We start from the raw sequence: 15612 nt of genomic DNA, 5'->3' as shown, positions 1-15612 counted from the left end.
GGGATCACTATTTTAGAAAAAAAGACAATTAAACTGTCTAAGTGAGTACCCCCGTAAGTTTTATTATGGACCCCACTTGGCAGAATTAAAAATGTATTATAAACTTTGGTGTGGTAGAAAAAACATCTCCATTACCCTGTCTTGATGTACCAACATGTTTCAGCCTTTAATAATCCTCAGAATGACCATACTGGTATTGTAACAAGTATTTGCATATCGACTTTTCATAAGCCTTTATCTTTGTCTGTTTTATAAAATGATTAGCTTACCCGTCGCGCGTTGCTGCGTTCTCAGAAGAAAGGAAATTTAAGGAAACTTGTTATGATAACATTCAATTTACATTGTATCATTTTTATTGAAACTTATTCATTTTAATATGGAAAACATTTCAACGTTTTTTAAAAATTCTGTTTACTTATTCGAGTGCTTGTGGATACGCGGTATTTTTGTTTTTCTGTCTGGTGTGTACACGAATAAATCAGAAGGTTTTCCGACGCGTGAGCTGGCCACATACAATTGTCCATGTGAGAAGCAAGGATTCTCCAAATGTAGTCCACACACTTGCAGCGATTGTCCTTGTGCTTTGTTGATGGTCATTGTAAAAGCGAGTTGCACAGTAAACTGTAAACGTTCAGTACTGGAAAGATTATGAGGGCCCTGTGGGGTCTGGGGGCCTATATTTACCTTTTTTTTTTGTTGCCAGAAACCTTCGCGGGAGTGTACTCAACAACTTTTAGCAGTTTTTATTTTATTTTTTATTTTTGCCAGAAACCTTCATGGGAGTGTACTCAACAACTTCCCAAAGTTTCATGACGATCGGATGAATGGTGTAGTAATGCATAAAGGACAAATAGACATACTTTCGTTTTTATATATATAGATTAAACGAGTTCGGAAAAAAAAGAAAAGGCCCCAGATCTGACAGATGTCAGGACTAGCATCAGTTGTCCTAATTTTGCTTTTTTTGCAAATGTTGGTTTATTTTAAGTTCCATTTGTAAAGTGTGCATGGTTTTCTCTATCCGTGGGATTCAAGCAGGAAATTAATCGACTGTTCCATTCCAACACTCACTTGTCCTATTTGAAGGAGCCGAATGTATAAAGGGAACCGACTCTAAATGTTAGATGCTTGGTTGTTACTACACACGGTCATGGTTATAATTGTCTCCTTATTCCAGATTGCCCGCCTGTCAATGCTGTGCTTTCACCGAACATAAAATGTGAGCAAGAAGTCTGCGCCTCTAAGGAGCCCGAGGCAATGAAGTCCGAGAAAAGAACTTTGGGTGAGCTTCAACCACGTTTTATTCCTGGGAGGATGGGCAAGTGTTCATTATTGTCGACATTGGGAACATTTACTCTCCCCAGTGGATCTTGAAACGTCGTTGAGTGAAGGAGAAAGATAGTGTGGGTGATTTCATTATGGTTGAGAAAGCTTTAGCTGTACCTTACCCTCACACTATGTTTTTTTGCAAGTATAGAAAGAGTCCTCAAGGAAACGTGACCCTGCTTTTTAAAGTGATATTTATATGTTTGATGTTGAATTTCTAGAGCTCTGTACAATGGCCGACCTGGAATGGTGTAAGAAGTGAAGAAGTACCCAAAATTCCCAAAGGTCACTGTCAGAAATATCTGCCCAATGTTTAGAGTGGCAGGCTCCGCGCCCACATTACACCGAACTGCACAATTAACCTTGTTTAATCAAGTTTGTCAAACTTTGCCACTGACCTTGTGGTGGAGAGGCACGGGGCAGAATGATGTGGCTACTGAATTCCTCCAAGAGTAGAAACCATTTTGTCAGGTGTGTATTATTAGATTTACACCATGTTTAATGATTGAATGTTTGGTATTTATTACAGAAGGTTCAGCAGAGGAACCGGTGTTTTCAGAGAGTATTAAAGATGAGGACAGAGCTGATGGTCAGGAAGAGATGGAGTCCGAAGGAGACATTAGTGGTGAGTAGTGACGTGGGTCCTAGGAGGAGGTAGATGCAGGGTTGCTTTTCATTTTGGGTCATTTTACTTATTCCCAACCACTCATCCCAGCTCATATAGTTGGCATAAATGGCATGTCTCACCAATACTGTCTGTCCTAGGTGCCTTTTCTGTAGAACCGTGCTAGCTGCCATTGGTAAGTTGCAGCCTGTAAGTAGGTCTGGATCATTGGGTCTGCAGAGCTTGTCCATGTGACTCTTTATAGCGTCTCTAGAAATTAGCTGAGAGGCCCTTCATATGCTTATGTTAAGGTCTATTTATAGCTTAATATAAAGAGAAAATGTGTTACTATTAGGGCATTTGTGCAGACAAGGAGCTCTGAATCCGACCACCTTGGAAGTTGTTGTTAAAAAACTAAAAGGCTAACACTATATCCTGGTTAACGTTTGTACTCTTCCCAGGGACCTCTGCAGCGTTTGCTTAAATGTTTCCTCAATGTTTGGCTGTCTCTGAAGTGCTGGTTATTCCTTTTACCTTGTTTCACATGGTTGCCTCTGGCCCCAACGTATCTCTTTCTCTAGGCATCCTCACCTCATTGCAACGGTGCACATAAGGGTCTTGCACCCAGTTAGATCTGTTTGATGTGAAGTGTATTGCCATACTTTGTGGTGATGTAGCGGAAAATAAGATCTTGAAATAAACAGTTAATGGACTGATGACCAAGAACAGCACTTTAACTTCTAAAAATGGTAAGTATGCCAGTGAAAGGCATAGCACAAGGTGGCTTCATAAGGTGATTAAACCAGTGTGACTTAGAGATGCATATGAATATGTTGTAGCAGGTGGGGCATTCAGGTCAGCTGATGCAGAGGCAAGAGGACAACTGTCTGAGCCAGAAAGATGTATGACGTTACATCGCGGGTACACAGATCGAGTGCTGGAACATCGCGTCTATGACCTCGCCCCGACCATTACATCATGATCAAACGCATTGCAGCCTTTTGCAACGCGATTATGTTGCTTCCCATTGGCCCGAACATCACCCCGCAGAACATCACGTCGCAGTGCAAAACAACGCGTTTTTTTGTATTTGCCGCGTGAACCCGCCTCTACCCCTACCTCTCCCCAGCCATAAATATTACTAGTCCTGTGCATAATTTGCATTTCACAAACTTAATTGTGCCGTAAATCTCGACTAGTCAGGTACTCCTAACATGCGTGATTTACTGTTTTCCTTACTTGGACATTGCAGCTTTCTCTCGCGGTTCAAGCAGATGTGTTTTTACGGCCGTGAAAGTAGATGCTGACGAAGTGTGATGTGCTAGCAACGTTCAAAATCCACCATACTGGAAAGTGGGTGGATGTGAGTAATATGCTCCCAAAATCATTTATTCTCATGAACAAATGGCTCTTCTAATGAAAAACATCCCTAAATTTGCCGTTTTCAAAAGGACACCTGGTTCACAAAACAACTGTAATGATTGCACGTGCTACGAAATAACATTTTTTTAAAAACATGCAGCATTGCTCTTTATTTTATGCAAACGACTCTTTTAAACAATTTCTTTAATCACTTTTCTACATTATCTCTCTACAAAATGGATTTTCATAACTATTTCACAATTCTGAATTCCATGAATGACGTAGAGACTGGCCCCTAATCACATCTTGCTTGAAAGACAGTTAAACAGATATTGCTTGAAATTGTTGGTTGACTAATTGTTGATGCTTATGACGTCCCAGTCTGCTTTTACAAGGTGAGCAAAGAATGGTTTTCATACTGCAGTAAACAGTTGAAAGAAACCACTGGACTACAGATGCGTTAAGTAGAAACAAGAAATAGGGATTACTTTGGTAATCAAAAATAGATATTGCAGACATCTCATTTGCGGTGTAGATTCCTGCAACTGCACGTTTTTAAAGCGACCAGCCTATTCCCAGGTTCCTAGAAAATGTGATCTATCAGTGAAATTGTTGCTTTTATTGGTTGCTATCAGCTGTAGTTAATGTGTGTGTGCAGTCCCATCCAACCAACCACCCATCCATCTACCCATCCATCCATCCACCCACCCATCCATCCACCACCCATCATCCATCCACCCACCCATCCCTACATCCAGCCATCCACCACCCAGCCCCCATCCATACATCCATCCACCCATCCATCAGCCACCTATCCACCTACCCATCCACTCAGCCCCTCACCCATACATCGACCCACCCATCATCCATCCACCCATCCACCCATCCTGCATCCATCCAGCATTCATGCATCCATCCATCATGCATCCACCCATCATGCATGCATCCATCCATGCTTCCACCCAACAATCATTCATCCACCCATCATTCATGCATCCACCCAACAATCATTCATTCATCCATGCATCCATCTATTATTCAACATGCATCCATCCATGCATCCACCCACCACCCATCCACCCACCCAACTTATCATTCATGCATCCATCCACTCATCCATCATGCATCCACCCATCATGCATGCATCTATGCATCCACCCATCATTCATGCATCCATCCACCCAACAATCATTCATCCATGCATGCATCCATCCATTATTCAACATGCATCCATCCACCCACCCACCCATCCTGCATCCATCCATCATTCATTTATTTATTTATTTTTTTAACTTATAAGGCGCAACAGCTACCCAAGAAGGGTTTCCCGGCGCCGAGACAAAGCATAAAGATGGCAGGGGATTACTGGTTAATCAGGATATTATTCGAATAACCAGGTCTTGACGTGCTTTCTGAACCTAGCATGGTTTTCCTCCTTTCGAATATAGAGAGGGAGTGCGTCCCAGAGGGATGGTCCTAGATGGGCAAAGGATCTGCCACCAATTCTAGCCAGTTTGATACTAGGTACGCAGAAGTTGGCGGCTGATTGCGATCGAAGGGTTCGCTTGGGAGCATACGGATGAGCCAAAGCTAAAAGGTATTTGGGTGCGATTCCTGCTTTGATTCTGAACATATAGTTCAGGGCTTTGAAGCGGATTCTGTTTTCAACCCTGAGCCAATGGAGCTCACGACGGTAGCTCGAGACTCTGGAATTTTTGGGGATTCTGCACAGTAATCGAACAGCTGCGTTTTGGGCAAGCTGCAGCCGACTGACTACCGCTTTGTTGGAACCAAGATACATAATATTGCCGTAGTCAAGCCGAGATGTTATGAGGGCATTGACTACGTTTTTTTGAGTGGAGGAGGGCAGCATCCAAAGGATTTTCCTCAACCATTTGATGATGGTAAGGCACAGGCCGACAACTTTGCTGGCCTGTTGCTTCATGGAGAGGGAACTATCCATGATGACTCCCAGATTACGTACTTGAGTAACTGGGGTGGGAAAATGTCCCATCTGGTTGGGCCATTGTGAGGGGTTCCAAAGATCTTGTTGTTTCCCTAGTAGAAGAATCTCTGTTTTGTCTCCATTAAGCTTTAATTGATTTCTTGTCATCCAATTAAGGATGTTTTGAAGCCCTAATTTGAGAAGGGATGGAGATAGTGGACTAGATTCAGACAGGGAGAAAATAATTTGAGAATCGTCGGCGTAGGTCATGAGGGTGAGACCAGATCTCTCCGCTAGGTCAGCCAGAGGTCTAAGGTAAAGGTTAAAAAACAGGGGGCTCAAAATAGATACCTGTGGCACTCCATGAGGGGCTTCAAAGGTGTCGGAGCAGGCCAAGGAGGATGTTATTTGGAAAGTCCGTTGAGCCAAGAAGGACCGAATCCATTCGAGCGCTTTCCCATGGACACCGTTCCTGTATAACACCTTGATGAGTGTTTCATGAGAAATGGTGTCAAAGGCCGCGCTCAGGTCTAGAAGTACGAGCGCGACCGTTTGACCATTATCAAGGAGGTTCCGGATATGTTCCGTAACTCCTAGAAGGGTGGATTCTGTCGAGAAACCAGCCCGGAAACCCGATTGCGAAGGGTGCAGGAGCGAATTGTTTTCAGCAAAGGTGGATAAGACTGAGTGGACGTGTCTCTCTTAGCATTTGGAGAAAGCAGGGAGTAGAGATATAGGTCTATAGTTTGCTGGGGTTTCCGGATCTGCTGTGTTTTTTTTTAGCAATGGCGTTATCATAGCGTGTTTCCAGAGGGCCGGGACTGTGGAAAGCTCAAACGAGGAATTGAGCATTATTCCTGCATCCACCCATCCATCATGTATCCACCCATCATGCATGCATCCACCCAACAATCATTCATGCATCCACCCATCATTCATGCATCCATCCATCCACCCAACAATCATTCATCCATGCATCCATCCATTATTCAACATGCATCCATCCATGCACCCACCCACCACACAGCCACCCACTCACCTATCATTCATGCATCCATCCACCCATCATGCATCCACCCATCATGCATGCATCCATCCATCCATCCATCCATGCATGCATCCATCCATCCAGCCACCTACCCATCCATCTACCCAACAATCATTCATGCACCCACCCACCCTGCATCCATCCATCATTCATGTTTTTTCAGGACCAGATAACTTGCACACAGCTTGTCAGTGTTCGATACCAGGCTCAAACCGTGTTTCCCAGCACGAAAGATACAGGATTCATATTAATTGTTTTTAAAACATCTATTTATTTCACACCAATTTCACACCTTAGTCGGAACATCTTCTTTTTTGTTGTTGTTTTTTTCACACCAAAGTCATGTATACATTTTTTGTATTCCTGCAACTGCACGTTTTTAAAGCGACCAGCCTATTCCCAGGTTCTTGGAAAATGTAATCTATCAGTGAAATTGTTGCTTTTATTGGTTGCTATCAGCTGTAATTAATGTGTGTGCGCAGTCCCATCCAACCAACCACCCATCCATCTACCCATCCATCCATCCATCCACCCACTCACCCACCCACCCACCCACCCACCCATCAATCCATCCATCCATCCATCCATCCATCCATCCATCCATCCATCCATCCATCCATCCATCCATCCACCCACCCATCCCTACATCCACCCATACATCCATCCACCACACAGCCCCCATCCATACATCCACCCAGCCACCCACCCATCATTCATGCATCCATCCAACCATCCATCATGCATCCTCCCATCATGCATGCATCCATCCATGCATCCACCCAACAATCATTCATCCATCATGCATCCACCCATCATGCATCCACCCATCATTTATGCATCCACCAAACAATCATTCATCCATGCATCCATCCATTATTCAACATGCATTCATCCATGCATCCACCCACCACCCACCTACCCATCATTCATGCATCCATCCATCATGCATCCACCCATCATGCATGCATCTATCCATCCACCCATCATTCATGCATCCATCCACCCAACAATCATTCATCCATGCATCCATCCATTATTCAACATGCATCCATCCACCACCCAGCCATCCACCCATCATTCATGCACCCCCATCCATCCACCCACCCATCCATCCACCCATCCATCATGAATCCATCCACCCATCCATCATGCATCCATCCACCCATCCATCATGCATCCACCCAACAACCATTCATCATTCATGCATCCACCCATCATTCATTCATGCATCCATCCACCCAACAATCATTCATCCATCATGCATCCACCCATCATTCATGCATCCATCCACCCACCCAACAATCATTCATCCATGCATCTATCCATTATTCAACATGCATCCACCCACCACCCAGCCACCCACCCACCTATCATTCATGCATCCATCCACCCATCATGCATCCACCCATCATACATGCATCCATTCATGCATCCATCCACCCAGCCACCCACCCATCCACCCAACAATCATTCATGCACCCATCCACCCACCCTGCATCCATCTATCATTCATGTTTTTTCAGGACCATATAACTTGTACACAGCTTGTCGGTGTTCGGTACCAGGCTCAAACCGTGTTTCCCAGCACGAAAGATACATGATTCATATTAATTGTTTTTAAAACATCTATTTATTTCACACCTTAGTCGGAACATCTTTTTTTTTTTGTTTATTTCACACCAAAGTCATGTATAAATTTCTATGGCCATAAAACTTTCACACAGCTTGGCTGTGCTCGATAACAGGCTCGAACCTTGTTTCCCAGCACCAAAGTCGGCCGCGCTAGCCATCAGACCACATCCTCTCCCCTTTTGTGTGGCCCTGCAGTTTTCATGATACATATTTTTGCTTTTATTTATTTCCCACCAATTTCACACCAAAGTCGGAACATCTATTTAAGTCGCCTGTCATCACACGTCTGTAATGAAAACATCAATTTATTTGCTAAAGTCATAAAACTTTTTAACACTTTGTATTTGCTATACATTTTTATGGCCATAAAACTTGCACACAGCTTATCAGTGCTCGATAACAGTAAAGTCGGCTGTCACCCAAACATACATTCACACGTTGGCATTGCTAGCGATGTATCTGTGAATGCGATTTAGTAGCATGCAAACGGATAGCATGCGTTGTGGAGCCCGGCGCGATGTAACAGTTGCGTTGCGATGGTATCGCGATGCGATCCATTCGTTGTAACGGGTGTTTCCCGAGTCAGAACATCACTGGTGCCTACACATTTTCCAATTAACTTGTAGGAAACGTCCCATAACCTGCAGATAACCACTCTTTGATATACGTTTCATGAGAAGTGATATTTCCATTAAAAGAGAAGCATAGAATTATTTTATTTGTATTTTTACTGTGTGTTCTGATTTGAGTAATAACATATTTCAGTGAAATATACGGTTTCCCTCAGCAGTTGTATATGAGCAGATAACTCTGCAGTCCACAATTGCAATTATTGGACGAATTCTATTTAAATGTAAGTGGAGATTTAAATAAACCCATTGTGGTATAACTAATTATTCTGTTCAGTGAAGCTGAGAACTGTCAGTCATACCATAGCTTATGGTACCGCTATGAAGTTATTTTATTTCTAGTAACCAGGAAGTTTTTTTGTTTGATTTTAACTGATCCTAGTCAAGAGGTAGTGCATGATGGATCATTAAAAAATAGGTTCTCAAGTTAAAATATTGTTTTTTTTTTGGGGGGGGGTTAACTAAGTCTGTACGTCTTCCCAAAGCTAGCATAATGAGTTGCAACATTGCCTGGAAGCAGAGGTCTGAGTATGACCTGGAGGAAGAAGGATCTCTCAGGACACTCCCTTTTATTGCAAGAATTCTTTATTATAAACGTAGAAAGGCCACGAAGACGCAGCTTTGAAGTCAAGCATGGAGCTGCAAAACATTACGATGTAACATGAATCGTAAGACAAAATACAAAATGGCACTCATCATTTTATGAACTTGTTTGAAAAATGGTAGAATCAGATTGCCTTGTTGCACAACGCACAGTCCCTGTCCGACATTCAGTTCCTTTGAATATATTGGCTTTTTATATACATCTCTATTTCTTTTAAATTCCAATAAAATTTGTATCTAAGCATTAAGTTATGGTTTTGGTTACAGCTTTTTGATATTTGAATCAATGATAACTTGTTTCACGGATCGGACATATATTAATTTTAGTGGCTTAAAACCTTTAATTTCCCCCTACAGTTGTGCCAGTCATTATCAAAAACGAGGAAGCCATTTCAGACATGGATCATCCAGACATGGAGCTAGGAGAAAACAGCGAGAGTCCAACAGGTGAGTAATCAAGGTTCTGAAGAACTAAAAACGTCAGAAATTGGCATTTTCTGAGTGCTTGCGTCTTTCATCTGGGAAATTGTCTCCTCCTCTGTGTGTTGTACTCCTTTAACATTGATTGTTCAGGTGATTCTAGTACCTGGGAACCTTTTAGAACAATAACCTTTATTGGGGAGATTCCTTATAAGGCTTACACTTGTAAATCGTTTGTGTGGGGTTGGCCAGCTATCAGTTGCGAAGCAGAAGGGAGACTTTTTCAATGTTTCACTATAATCATTGGTATGTTTTTGATGGTCACACGAATAATTGTAAATCAAAGTCCATGATGATGCTCCATTCAGAAGAGTCTAGGCATGAAGTCGTAGGGTTCACTGCCATTCTACCACAATCTGTCATATACAACCCATATTTGGGTTTATCATAGATTTTCTGACTGACATGTCATAATAATTTCTCCCGTCTACAACTATTCATATGAAGGACTTGAAACCGGACCAGTTGGCCAGGGAAGTTGGTGCCACCAAGTTACTCCTCTAGTACCAGTAGCAACCACAAAGTTTATTCGAAGAACAAACGTGTGCATCCCAGCACATTAAAGCTTTGAAGCGGCCAAAACACTCAAAGATCTCTCAATAGAGTGGGATTTTTAAATACTTTACTCTTACTGCCCAAAGTCCATCCACCAACCCTACCCTTTCCGCCATTTTATGAGCAGGGTCGACCTTTTAAACCACGTGTTCCCCTTATTTGAGTTTAACAAAACTAATAATTTAAGAAACCCATTCAAATTGTTCAGCATCACAAATGACTGAGGTGTGATCTGTGAGTTCCAGTTCCATCCTGAGAAAGAAAGTGTTGTAAGACATATCTGCATTAGTCAATGCTTCATATGTCCATCCCATTACACAATGCATGATGGTTATTCTTTCAGAAATTATCCTCATTCTTGGCTGCCTCTACCAGAATGTTTCGGTGTGGGGGGGGGGGCAACATCATCATCATTTCAAGGAGGGATTAACATCGAGAAAATGTAATGTGACTTATATTGAGGAAAATGAATTTTTAGAAGAGCCTACCTATTAAGTTGTCCATTGTCAAACTACTTGACCTGGTTCCTATTCCCAGCTTCCACGCTTGACAGCCTAGTGTAATGCATCTCCTTATCTCATTGACTCTGGTCCTCTTTCTGCCTATAGTTTGGAACACTTTTATATTAGCTGTTTGTACAAACTGTGTAAAAATTGATATTTGTGTTTGAAAAATAACTTTAAAAAACAAGAGTGGTAAACACAGCTGTCTCATAATTCATTTTTAGGTATAGTCTAAGCCAAGATCGTTTGCTTTTACTAAAAGTATATACATACCATACTAATAGAGCCTTCAGCCATCCCTCTTAATCCATTGGTCGATTCTCGTCATTCATATTTTTCTTTCACCTCCCAAAGCACAGGGCAGTGAGTCAGCCCACTTCAGCCATTAGCTAACTAATCGTTGAGTGATGGTATTCTGTCCTTTCACAAGGAGCACATCCTCACACAAAGTAGATCCTTTCAGGGCTGGGGTGATGTTTGCTTTTTCAGACCCCAAAACATATTTATGCTTTAAGCTAATTTCTTTTTTTTCTTTTCTACTTTCACAAGGGCATGGCAGCACCACAAAAGTATTTTGCTAAAACTCTGACAAAAGGAAGCATTGACAAAGCCAAAATAATCACAGTCCATGTCAGATCTTTTGGCATTGCAAGGGCTTGTTATACAATAATTTGATATTGGTACATAATTTGGAACGGGAAACACTTGGCTGCCAATAAAACTATGTGGAAAGTGCTAAAAAACTACTTTGAGTGAACATCATTTGTAATTCTGAAGTGAGCAGTTAGTCTACATTAGAGTTCCTCCTGCTATCATCTTAATCTGCTTATTAGCTTTTTCTTTTTCACCAATACCCTGCTTCCTGTTCACTTTCTTGCTCTCTAAGACCATCTGCCCTGTCTCCCTTCACCTGTCATTTACATTTTACCATCCATTTTACTGTCTTCCTCTTTCCTGCGACCCTTTACACTGCTGCACACTGGTTGTGATTTACTGACCTGACACATTTCACATCAGATGTCCTATTACATAGAGTGAAGGGTTGATAGGAATGGTAAGGGTTGGCAGGGAAGGAGAAAGACAGGATTTTGACATAGCCTTATTATCCTCCTGGCTTTGTGCAATATTGTGTTTTTATCGGTACTTGCCTTTTTATGAGCCTTTGCAGCCAGCTGGGGTCAGTGTTTCGAAGCAATCTTTAACATAAAAAAATACCTCAGAAAGTTGAAGTGTAGACAGTCCATCTTATTTGCTAGAATGCACTCATTATATGAAAACACAGGCTAGAGCTGAATCTCGCTCATTTTAGCGGGACAAGAGCGATGTGGAGACGGGCACTGGCAAATTGATTTACTAGGGGCAGCATTAATCTTGGAGCTGGTCATTAGTGCTAGTTATGATCCCTGGGCGTTCAGGTGAGTGGGGTCCAGTAACTAGCATTATTGGCTGGCTATTCAGTCCATCATGATACAGCAAACCTTGTAGTGGGGTGACCATTGGTTATCATCATACTGGGATGCTGGCCATAACTGACAGAAAAAGACTTCAGTTTCTGATTCCTTCTGAGCTTAGAACATGTTGAAAAGTAGGATTGTTTTGAGATCTATGCAATGCTTACTTTGCTGCTGTGATAAATCTTCAATTAACTGTGCTGCCTTAACAATTATGCAACGACTCAACATTTGCTTTACAGATGAGGATGAAGTGCCACTGACAGCCGATGCCAACTTGACATCTCCAGCAGAAACAGCGGACTTCCTGTCTCGAAAGCGGCATGCTGTTGCTGACGAAAACCAGCTGGATTCTCTTGAAATTGAGAGAAATGAATTGAGAACAAAGCTGCAGACCAAGTGGGCCGTGGACCTCTTCAAAGGTTGGCTAAAAGAGAGTAAGCGTGATGTGGCCTTTGAAAATTTAAGCAGCGACAGCTTGTGCCAGCTATTAAGAACATTCTATGCTGAGGTCAGAAATGCAAAGGGAGAAGAATATCACATTCAAAGTCTTGTGTGTGTCCGGGCTGGAATAAATAGGTACTTGAACAGTCCTCCCTACAGCCGGGCCATAAACATCATGCACGATCCCAGTTTCATAGCAGCCAACAATGTGTTCCTTGGCATCATCAAACGGAAGCGGAGAGAGGCGAAGCACACTAAAGAAAGACACGGTGCTATTACAAGAGAGGACTTGATCAAGCTCCGTTCGAGCCCAATATTCGGCGTAACAGAGCCAAGCACATTACTGAACAAGGTCTGGTTTGAGGTCCAGTTACACCTAGCACGGAGGGGTCGCGAAGGCCTCAGGGTGCTACCGCCTGATGCTTTTGCTATAGTAACTGATGAAGATGGACATGAATATGCAACACCCACTTATGAGGCTTCAAAAAATCAAAATGGTTTCTCTGAAAGGAGCAAGGCCTCCCTCAGGGGAAGAATGTATGCACAACCCAAGAGTCCCTCCTGTCCAGTAGCAGCACTAAAGTTGTACATCTCGAAAATGCCCCCTGGCGCTCCATGCTTTTATTTGCAACCTCGTAAACTCTCTGCTCATCAAGCTATTCGTGAAAAGGTGTGGTATACTGTGAGACCACTGGGCAAAAATGCACTTGGTAACTTTATGAAGAATCTCAGCGTTCAAGCCTGCTTATCTAAAATGTATACAAACCATTGTATCCGAACTACAACCGTGCAGCTGCTAAGTGATGCCGGTCTGGAGACGCGAGAGATCATGGCAGTGACTGGCCACCGGTGTGCGTCATCGGTGAAGAACTACTGGAAAGCCAATGAAAAGCAACGTAGCAGCTGGTCTGGCATTCTCTCCTCTGCTGGTGTAGAGACACCAGCACTTTCTACACCCCCACTCCAGCAGAGTGGCATGAGACCAATTGCTATTAGAAAGGAGGTGGCTGTCTCTCAGAACCCTTTATGGTTGGCTGTACCAACCAGTCACAACGAGCCTTCCTCCTCCGCCGTTTCACCCTCCTCCTTTTCATATTGTTCCTTAAATGTAGCAGGAGATGTCCAATTTAAATTGGTTTAGCCCCACCCTTGTTTACATCAATTACACTTTTTAAAGATGGCTGCTCTCATGTAGCATTGATCCAGACACATCCCTCACAGCCCTCTCAACTCTATTCCATTTCCGGTCAGTAATAAGCTATTTATTTATTTCTTGCCACTAGGGTTTTTTGTTTTACCATTGTTTTGCACCTAAATAAACATGCTGGCGATGATCCTCAAGTGATTTTTTTTTCATGTATCTGTTCAGATATCTCCCTCTTTATGTGGCATGATATTGTACTTCGATGGCAGCTAATATGAGAATCTGTGGCCTGATGAATCTACAGACTGCTAAAGGTCTTGAACAGCAATAACAACCACATTTATTACAGTTCTCTTCACATTGGTTACTGGCCGTTTCCCAATCATGTGCCACTCTTGCTTGTGGTCATGGTTATTTCACAGTAACAGCCTCCAGTGCAGTCAGTGAGGCTATAAAGGATTCAAAGTCTCGAACTAATTTCGAGTTAGAAACTTGTCTGTGACAAAAGGTTTGATCTCGCGCATTGAGTTGCCATTGTTGAAAGTTTTAACAAAATAGAAATCTAGTTGTATAAAGTATATTATCATTGTCATTGTTTTATGTTTGGAATTTGTCTTTAAACATAAATATTTATCCTAACTAAAATCTTGGGTTGCATTTTTCAGAACTTGGTATTTCTTTCCTTTAAAACTCATAACTGTTAAAACAGATATGTTAGTGTAGTATGCTTTCTATGTCTATCTTAGGTAGGTTTCATGGAACCTGGAATGCTAAGATGAAGAGCATTCTTATGTATTCAGTTACTGCTATTGACAGCTGATGGTGAGGGTGTTATGAATAAACCTGACTTTAACCTACAACATATATCTATGTTTATTTACGACTTTTCACTGGCGACGAGGACGGGATAGACTGGAAGGATAAAGGAAGAACACCCTAACATCAAGCTAAGTGTTTGTCACGTTTTTTTTAAAGCAATTTACTGACTTTGGAAGGAATTCGAATGAAGATTGGCTTTATTTATATAAAAAAAAGGAACAGGAATATTGCAAAATATAATTTTGTTTAATATACTGACTTTGAGCTTCCCCGGCGGCAGTTAATTTAAATGGGAGATTAAATGATTTCCCCAGCGGCAGTTGGTTAGCAAGAGGAAGTGTGCTGAAGGATTTATGAGAGGTTTCAAATAATTATTTCGTGAAGAAAGGTGAAATTCCATTCCCTGCGGCTGTAAGTGAAAAAGAGAGGTTCAACATTTATTTTTAATTTTTGACACTTTAAGGAAAAAGAATTGTGACCTCTCCTGCGGCTGTGTTCGAGATTAGGGTTGGAAAGGAATGGAAATCAGCGAGAGTAAAGCAGCATAACGCTGAAAAGAAATTGCTGTGGAGTTAAAAACGTGGCAAACAGTGAAATTGGTTACCGTTTTTCATCCAGGTTGGGCGGTTAATCAGCGGTGCGAGCTCCTTCTTCATCGGAGTATTCTCTAATGTGATGACGTTATGGAATGTGGAAGGGGAGTCGGTGAGAAAATGAATGACTCATCGTGAGACTTCAGACGCGAGTTCAAAGGGCACACGTCAGTATTTGGAGAGCAGGAACAGGAGTTTCTCTTCACGCTAAAGAAAAGAAAAGCTCAATTTAAAACGGTCTCATCTCTTTGTGAAATTGAAGGTGTATGTTTTCAGATGCGCGGCAGTTTTGCTACACGATGCGACGCTGTCTATTGAATTTAAAAGGAAAAGTGAGGAAAGCTTCGTAGAAATTCCTGAACTGTTATATATATTCATAATTTATTTTCTTCTTACTCTGCAATTGTTTATTTTTTATTCGTTTTTGTTTTGTTGGGGGAAGTAAGGTCATGTCAAGACTCTTAGTATGTAAGA

The 15612-nt window shown here is 42.1% G+C and overlaps 1 protein-coding gene across 1 annotated transcript in view; it reads left to right on the top strand.

The window, feature by feature from the left end:
• Window positions 1-13923, top strand: part of LOC147748314 (uncharacterized) — a 38017-nt gene extending 24094 nt beyond the window's left edge. The window contains exons 4-7 of the mRNA XM_086960129.1: window positions 1178-1282; window positions 1856-1951; window positions 9507-9596; window positions 12381-13923. Coding sequence (XP_086816255.1) covers window positions 1178-1282; window positions 1856-1951; window positions 9507-9596; window positions 12381-13723 — 1634 coding nt within the window. The 3' untranslated portion in view covers window positions 13724-13923. The remainder of the gene's footprint in view (window positions 1-1177; window positions 1283-1855; window positions 1952-9506; window positions 9597-12380) is intronic.
• The last annotated feature ends 1689 nt before the right edge of the window (window positions 13924-15612 follow it).

The sequence above is a fragment of the Lissotriton vulgaris genome, chromosome 1_1, assembly GCF_964263255.1.
Source record: "Lissotriton vulgaris chromosome 1_1, aLisVul1.2, whole genome shotgun sequence".
NCBI lineage: Eukaryota > Metazoa > Chordata > Amphibia > Caudata > Salamandridae > Lissotriton > Lissotriton vulgaris.
Note: the sequence above shows the minus strand (reverse complement) of the source record. Positions and strands in the feature narration are given on the sequence as shown.